This window comes from Mixophyes fleayi, chromosome 6 (assembly GCF_038048845.1).
Source record: "Mixophyes fleayi isolate aMixFle1 chromosome 6, aMixFle1.hap1, whole genome shotgun sequence".
NCBI lineage: Eukaryota > Metazoa > Chordata > Amphibia > Anura > Limnodynastidae > Mixophyes > Mixophyes fleayi.
In genome coordinates, this window is record NC_134407.1 from 4,244,327 (window position 1) to 4,253,019 (window position 8,693).

General features: G+C 42.2%; 1 protein-coding gene across 1 annotated transcript; it reads right to left on the reverse strand.

Moving 5' to 3' along the window:
- Positions 1-3,065: 3,065 nt before the first annotated feature.
- ADRB1 (adrenoceptor beta 1) lies at positions 3,066-5,733 on the reverse strand. Its single transcript, XM_075215110.1, has one exon. It carries the CDS (start codon positions 5,412-5,414, stop codon positions 4,251-4,253), a length of 1,164 nt encoding a protein of 387 aa, XP_075071211.1. The 5' UTR covers positions 5,415-5,733; the 3' UTR covers positions 3,066-4,250.
- Between the last annotated feature and the right edge of the window lie 2,960 nt (positions 5,734-8,693).

Consider the following 8,693-nt stretch of genomic DNA (forward strand, 5'->3'; position numbering starts at 1 on the left):
GCTGGACAGCGCGAAAGTTTTCAGATATGTTAATGTACGCCAGCTTCAGATGGCACCAGCTTCAGATGGCACCAGCTTCAGATGGAGTACATTAACATGTAAAAGAAGAGAAAAGTTTCTCTAGTTAGCCTTTAATACATAGCGGTTCTGAGCACTTCCCATACACTGTTATGGGGAGTGCTCAGAAAACCGATAGAAAATGCAAAGCAGCAGATATCTGAGATATCTGCTGCAATGCTTCAATGATACATAGCAATTTCACGGTAAACACCCGAAAACTGTTGTTTTCGGGTGTTTAACACAGGAAAAATCCTTGATAAATAGACCCCAAGGATTGAAAAGTATCAAGTGAAAAAAATGAAGGGTCATAAATAGACCCCAGAAAGAGAGAGAGAGAAATGAGAGAGATTGATATGAGATAGATAGGTAGATGAGAGAGAGGAAGAGAGTGTGATTGATGTATTGCAGACAGGTAGATAGATGAGAGAGAGAGAGAGAGAGAGAGAGAGAGAGAGAGAGAGAGAGATTGATTTATGATAGGTAGATAGATGAGAGAGAGAGAGAGAGATGGAGAGTGAGAGAGAGAGAGAGACAGAGAGAGAGAGATATGGATAGATAGAAAGACAGATAGATGAGAGAGTGAGAGATAGAGAGTGAGTGAGTGAGAGAGCGAGAGAGAGCGAGAGAGAGAGCGAGAGAGAGAGAGAGAGAGATATGGATAGATAGAAAGACAGACAGATAGATGAGAGAGTGAGAGATAGAGAGTGAGTGAGAGAGCGAGAGAGAGAGCGAGAGAGAGAGAGAGAGAGAGAGAGAGAGAGAGAGATGGATAGATGATACACAGATAAACCCCTACAGAGAATTTTAGTATAAAGGAAACATTACATCATGACCCCTCCACAGTGTAAAACCTCTCATAACCAGCACTAGACAGTGACCTAAACGACACAATGTAATTACAGGTACCTGGGACACAAACTCACATCGATTTTGAATTTTAATTATGACCAGCTCTTTCTGCAGCAAATAACCCTGAGACGCTCCCTGCCCCCCACTGCCATGAAAATATTGACAAGTGACATTCAGTGGCTGTGACAAGTAGATAATGAGGAGGCTGCGCTGGGTCAGGGGTTACAGGTTCATGAAACTTGGGCAGCACAGTGGCGTAGTGGTTAGCACGTCTGCCTCACAGCGCTGAGGTCATGAGTTCAATTCCCGACCATGGCCTTATCTGTGTGGAGTTTGTATGTTCTCCCTGTGTTTGCGTGGGTTTCCTCCAGGTGCTCCGGTTTCCTCCCACACTCCAAAAACATACTAGTAGGTTAATTGGCTGCAATAAAAAAAAAAAAAAAAAAAAAAAAAAAATTGACCCTAGTTTCTCCCTCTCTGTCTGTCTGTCTGTGTGTGTGAGTGTGTGTCTATAGTAGGGAATTTAGACTGTAAGCTCCATTGGGGCAGGGACTGATGTGAATGAGTTCTCTGTACAGCGCTGCAGAATTAGTGGCGCTATATAAATAAATGATGATGATGATGATGATGATGATGATGAACTTGCTGATGGTGTCACTATAGATCCCATAAACTAAATTACAGGATTATTACACCTAGAGCTACATTCACACTGAGCAGCGGGTAACACATCACCAGGGGGTCCTGATATAAGACTGCACCCAGGGCTGAGCTGCGGTGGTCCTGGGCTAAGGAACCCCTCAATGTAGGAGAGATGAGGTTCATCTATAAAATACATATTCATCGCTGGGTTCTTCTACAATGAAGTATCACAAAGACTGATCAACTTAACGATGTGTTCATAAATATTGGATTGACAAGAAGTTAACTTTAGCCCCTCCCACTTCAGAGATATTACGTAACATCATCATCATTAGTTACAATGTAACCACTGTTTTAGATCTAAGGTCAGTTTTGTTAATTTTGGCCATTCCCGTTAAATACTGAGTGTAGCATCAATATTAGAGCAAATATATTCTCATACAACCCTAAAGGTATAGGGTTAAATTAGCAAAAGATAAGTTTCATATACAAAAAAAATATGTTATCCTCACTTTCAATCAAAAATGCAACAGTCCAAATGCAAATGGGATTTTAACACTGTGGGTGATTTAACAAAATCACTTGTGAATACGGGGCTTATTCACACAAGCGTTAACATCAAACGCCTTTAATGTGCGTCAGCCAAGCCTAGCAAACGCTCACTGAAACATAATGTAAGTAAATAGACGCAACAAATGCATGCTGAAGCACGTTCGCTTTGCATCATTTTCAATGTTACCTGCAGAGCTCACAATCATTCACGCTCAGTAAAATGTAATAGAGTTCAAAAGGAACACTAATTTACTTGTATAGGTAACTTAGAATGTCCACTATATATAATTATGTCTAACTCTTTTACATGAATACAAATGGTTACTGTCTCTTAAGTCACTTATGAGGTCTGAACTGAACCACTAATTCTCCTTACAAGAACTCTGCAGCGCGTGTGAATTTGGCAATTGAAAAGTATTATTTAAAGTTAAGTTTTAATTAAACACTATTTTTGTGAGTTTGGCCAGAAAACTGTAAGATGAATAACAGTCAATGTGTAATTCAGACATGACAGAATACTACAGATACATTGGAATGTTGCAAATGAATAACAATATAAAACGCTTATAAACTATTGATAAAAGAATAATAATACTACACTGGTCCTATCTATTATTCCCTGTATGAATAATACATATTGTTTATAATACATCAGATATAATAATTACGAGTGATGTAAAGGAAAGTTCCTACTCAAATAGCAGTAAAGAGGTCATTACAGATCAGCATATTATCGCATCAGTTCATCCTATGAGGATTATGGAAGAAGCAGTATATTATGATATATTCATATATATATATATATATATATATATATATATATATATATATATATATATATATATATATATATATATATATATTTACTTAATTCTTCATTTTTAACTGAAGATTGTAAAATAACAGACAGAACCTGGATTGTATTCAGCACTGATAGACAATGGAAAAGAAGAGACAAATACTTGTATCCAAATTGTTGTTCTTTTATTAAAAACGTCACTGGTACTTGTCAGAGAGGAAAAATACTGAGTTGTGCTGTAGTTCCCATTATTGCACGTACAAAATTCAGAAGACCCAGAAAACAATGAGAGTGGTCATTTAGATTATTACTATAATATCACAATACCCCATAGGGGTTTGACCAGGCTAAGTAATGCAATTTTACAAGTCCAATTTATATTTACCTCTTGTTTGCAGTGGGGTGAAGGCAAGGTGATACATTGTATATAGAGCGCTATTTCATCTAACTCAGATGTTGTGGAACTACAAGTCTCAGCATACCGTGTCAGCATGGCAGGTTATACTGGGACTTGTAGTTCCACATCAGGCTGTCTGCCTCTGATATTACCTATAGATTTAAAGGAGTTTGACAGAACTTCACTGTTGGCTAAATTATCCAGGTATATTATGATATACATGAATGTACCCGATATGTTTCATAACACTATGGAAACAGAAGCCTCAGTGTTAGTCCCCTGATCATTATCAGGGGACGTATCGCAGCCCCCCAGGGCGAATATATACTGGTTAATGTCAGTGCCCTGGATAATAGGTCTGTTTAATATAAACATATTATATATCGTGTGCACCGTGCACACTCTGAGGTAGAGGATTTAATGTCACCAGACAAATAATTTACATGAATAAAAATACATTTTTAACCCCCCTGTCAGGGTAATAGAATAATGCAGAGTTAACCCTATCAGAGACAGAGGAATATTTATAAATTAAACCCCATTCCCTGCCCCACATTCATACTGTCGAGTGGAATATGTAACACGCGAAAGAGACCTAAAGCCATAGAAATAAGTGCAATATTGACAGGAAGGAAAATTGGCAACATAGGAGAGGTACTAGGTGCAATGCCAGCTAGAATTGCACCAGAGCTGTCACACCCAGACATCCCATGTGATGTGATCTCAGGTAGGGGTGGAGGAGGGGGGGCAGTGCTCTGGTTCTGGGGTACACAGACCTGACCCTCAGTTAAGGAATGGTGGGATCTTACACTATCCTTGAGCAGACCCAGCGCTCACACAGACCCCCCATGCAGCCAGTACAGTGCTGTGCACACCTACACCTGGTAATGGTGCAGGTTACCAGCTGGTGAGTCTGATACTGGGCACCTGTCCTGTGCTCCAGGGAGGTTGCTAGGCTGGGTCCAGAGTCTGGTGGGTCCCATTACAGTCAGACCAAGTCCCCACTGCATAGGTATCCAAAGAATTAGCGAAGCCTCCAGAAAATCGGGACAGCTCGCCAGTTGCATGCAGCCTCCTATCAGCCTTCCTGGGACAGCAGAGGAGCCGCTTGAAGGCTTTCCTGAAGTCCGGGCTCCTGCAGTAAATGATGGGGTTGAAAGCTGAGTTGACATAACCCAACCAGTTCAAGAACAAGAAGAGCTTATCTGGGATGAGGTTCCTGTAGAAGACATTGACCACATTGGCCAAGAAGAAGGGCAGCCAGCACAAGGTGAAGGTGCCCATGATGATGCCCAAGGTCTTTAGGGCTTTCTGCTCCTTGGCCACCAGCATTTTAGACAGTCTTCTCCTGCTGGACCTGGCGAGGTTCAGGTCATGGTTGTGGTAGAACCTGCCCTCACACTTGTCAATCTTCTTCATCTGCTTCTTGGCTTCCTTGAAGACCCGAAAGTAGACAAAGATCATGACGACCAGGGGGATGTAGAAGGAGATGATGGAGGAGGCGATGGCATAAGCCCGGTTGGTAACAAAGTCACAGCACCCAGGGTCCTCATAGCAGCTCAGGGCCACCGGGTCATCGGTGTCTCTCCACCAATGCATCATGATGGGCAGGAAGGAGACCAAGGCAGAGATGCCCCACACTGTGCACACAATGCCCCTGGCCCTGGACTTGGTGAGCAGGCTCTGGTAGCGGAATGGAGAGGTGATGGCGATGTACCTGTCTATGGCTATCACACACAGGGTCTCAATGCTGGCAGTGACACACAAGACATCCACCGAGGTCCAGAACTCACAGAATATGGAGCCGTACAGCCAGGAGCCACTAATCACCAGAGTGGCCCCCAGGGGCACCACGAACAGGCCCATGATGAGGTCAGCACAGGCCAGGGAGGTGATGAAGACGTTGGTCAGGGTCTGCAGCCTCTGGTTCTTGGCAATAGCCACAATGACCATGATGTTGCCCATCAGGATGAGCAGGATGATGGTGGCCATCAGCACAGTCATGCAAACTGTCCACTGGTGGGACATCTCCGTGAGTGGGTGCATGGGGCTGGACACGGTGGGGGGTGGGGTGCTCCGGTTCCTGCAGTCAGGGGTCACCCAGCCGTCCCCCATGATGGCTGCAGAGTCTGGGGGCTCAGCCGAGGACAGGCGGCCGAGGGACCATGGGAGCGATGCGGAGGGCAGGAAAGTGGATGCAAAGTTTCCTCCTGAGTGACAGGTAGTGGATGCAGTGACCCTGCGCCCGGAATCAGTGACCCTGCGCCCGGAATCAGTGACCCTGCGCCCGGAATCAGTGACCCTGCGCCCGGAATGCCGGTCCCCGCTGGTTACACAGGAGTCTGCGCTGCCGCTGGGATGCACAGAGCCGCTGAGCTCATCCACTGCTGGGACTCTGGTCTCCCGGTGTCTGCACCTCGTCCCGGAGCTCAACATGATTCTGAGCAGAACAACTGCTCCGTGCAAACCTCCCTGCTCCACCCGTCACTCTCAGCCGCACAGCCAATCACAGCGCGGGACAGGCGGGTCTAGGGCGCAGGACACGCCCAGCTGTCAAACTCTTACCAGGCGTGACGTCAGGAGAGAGAATGTCAACCTTACAACGTGACGTCATTATACAACTATCAGATATTATACTATACACCATTGTTTCCCAAACCCAGTGTTCAGGGCTCCCCAACAGGGCAGGTTTTCCGGATCACATGTGACATAATTAGGACCAACTGTGGATCTGTTACAATGTGTCAGTCAGTAATGAATACACCTGTGCTCCAGCAAGGAGATATGGAAAACCTGCACTGTTGGGGAGCCCTGAGGACTGGGTTTGAGAAACCCTGCTATACACTGACCCTGAGAGGTGACACCAAATACTATTATTCATACTTGCTAACTCCCGCATTTTACGAGAGTCTCCCGGACTCCCGAGAGAGTGGGGCAATCTCCCTGATCTGCCCTGAAGTGGGCAGAATACGGTTCAAACGCCGCGATTCACCGGGAATCGCAGCATTTGGCCCCGCTCCCACTGTAAAATGACGCGATTTTCGGGACCCCGCCCCCTACACGCCTACCTCCTACTAGCAGCTCTCGGGAAAAAAAAATGAAATGTTGGCAAGTATGATATTATTATACAGCCCACGTCTATTATATACTAACCGGAGAGGTGACAGCCCTCACATACTATATACTGGGAGGTTGCAGCCAACTTGATTGACATAAAATTGACTCTTTATGGTTACTATTGTATAATTTACGCAATACAATAAATTTACATTTTAGTGATCTAAATTAGTGTGTCCAATTCTCTTCTCTTCAGAATTCAGCTGGAAGGGGTCAAAAGTTGACCTGGTCTGAGCAAATGTATTCTTAGTGACAGCTGGACAAACTATTTACCTTTTGGTTTAAGAAAGGACAACGAGAAAGGTCAGATGATACCACATAGACTTTAAAGAATGATGATGTATGTTGTTCTTTATCTTAAGGTATCCAGTGTGAGTTATAAACTTGTTTACTATATTAGGAAAATGTAAATAAGAGTAAAGATCATTACATTGTGTAACAGATGTTGTAAAATGTATAAAAGCTTGTACTGTCTACGTCTGATGTGATACTGAGAGGTGACACTAAATACTATTATTATACATCTCCCACATACTATATACTGACCCTGAGAGGTGACACTAAATACTATTATTATACATCTCCCACATACTATATACTGACCCTGAGAGGTGACACTAAATACTTTTATTATACAGCTCCCACATACTATATACTGACCCTGAGAGGTGACACTAAATACTTTTATTATACAGCTCCTACATACTATATACTGACCCTGAGAGGTGACACTAAATACTTTTATTATACAGCTCCTACATACTATATACTGACCCTGAGAGGTGACACTAAATACTATTATTATACATCTCCCACATACTATATACTGACCCTGAGAGGTGACACTAAATACTATTATTATACATCTCCCACATACTATATACTGACCCTGAGAGGTGACACTAAATACTATTATTATACAGCTCCTACATACTATATACTGACCCTGAGAGGTGACACTAAATACTTTTATTATACAGCTACCACATACTATATACTGACCCTGAGAGGTGACACTAAATACTTTTATTATACAGCTCCTACATACTATATACTGACCCTGAGAGGTGACACTAAATACTTTTATTATACAGCTCCTACATACTATATACTGACCCTGAGAGGTGACACTAAATACTATTATTATACATCTCCCACATACTATATACTGACCCTGAGAGGTGACACTAAATACTATTATTATACATCTCCCACATACTATATACTGACCCTGAGAGGTGACACTAAATACTATTATTATACATCTCCCACATACTATATACTGACCCTGAGAGGGGACACTAAATACTATTATTATACAGCTCCTACATACTATATACTGACCCTGAGAGGGGACACTAAATACTATTATTATACATCTCCCACATACTATATACTGACCCTGAGAGGTGACACTAAATACTATTATTATACATCTCCCACATACTATATACTGACCCTGAGGGGGACACTAAATACTATTATTATACATCTCCCACATACTATATACTGACCCTGAGAGGTGACACTAAATACTATTATTATACATCTCCCACATACTATATACTGACCCTGAGGGGGACACTAAATACTATTATTATACATCTCCCACATACTATATACTGACCCTGAGAGGTGACACTAAATACTATTATTATACATCTCCCACATACTATATACTGACCCTGAGAGGTGACACTATATACTATTATTATACATCTCCCACATACTATATACTGACCCTGAGAGGTGACACTAAATACTATTATTATACATCTCCTACATACTATATACTGACCCTGAGAGGTGACACTAAATACTATTATTATACATCTCCCACATACTATATACTGACCCTGAGAGGTGACACTAAATACTATTATTATACAGCTCCTACATACTATATACTGACCCTGAGAGGTAACACTAAATACTATTATTATACATCTCCCACATACTATATACTGACCCTGAGAGGTGACACTAAATACTATTATTATACATCTCCCACACATTATATACTGACCCTGAGAGGTAACACTAAATACTATTATTATACATCTCCTACATACTATATACTGACCCTGAGAGGTGACACTAAATACTATTATTATACATCTCCCACATACTATATACTGACCCTGAGAGGTGACACTAAATACTATTATTATACAGCTCCTACATACTATATACTGACCCTGAGAGGTAACACTAAATACTATTATTATACATATCCTACATACTATATACTGACCCTGAGAGGTGACACTAAATACT

Bases quoted from the DNA above. Each gene is read 5' to 3' on its own strand.
- ADRB1 (XM_075215110.1), bottom strand. From the start codon at position 5,414: ATGGGGGACGGCTGGGTGACCCCTGACTGCAGGAACCGGAGCACCCCA.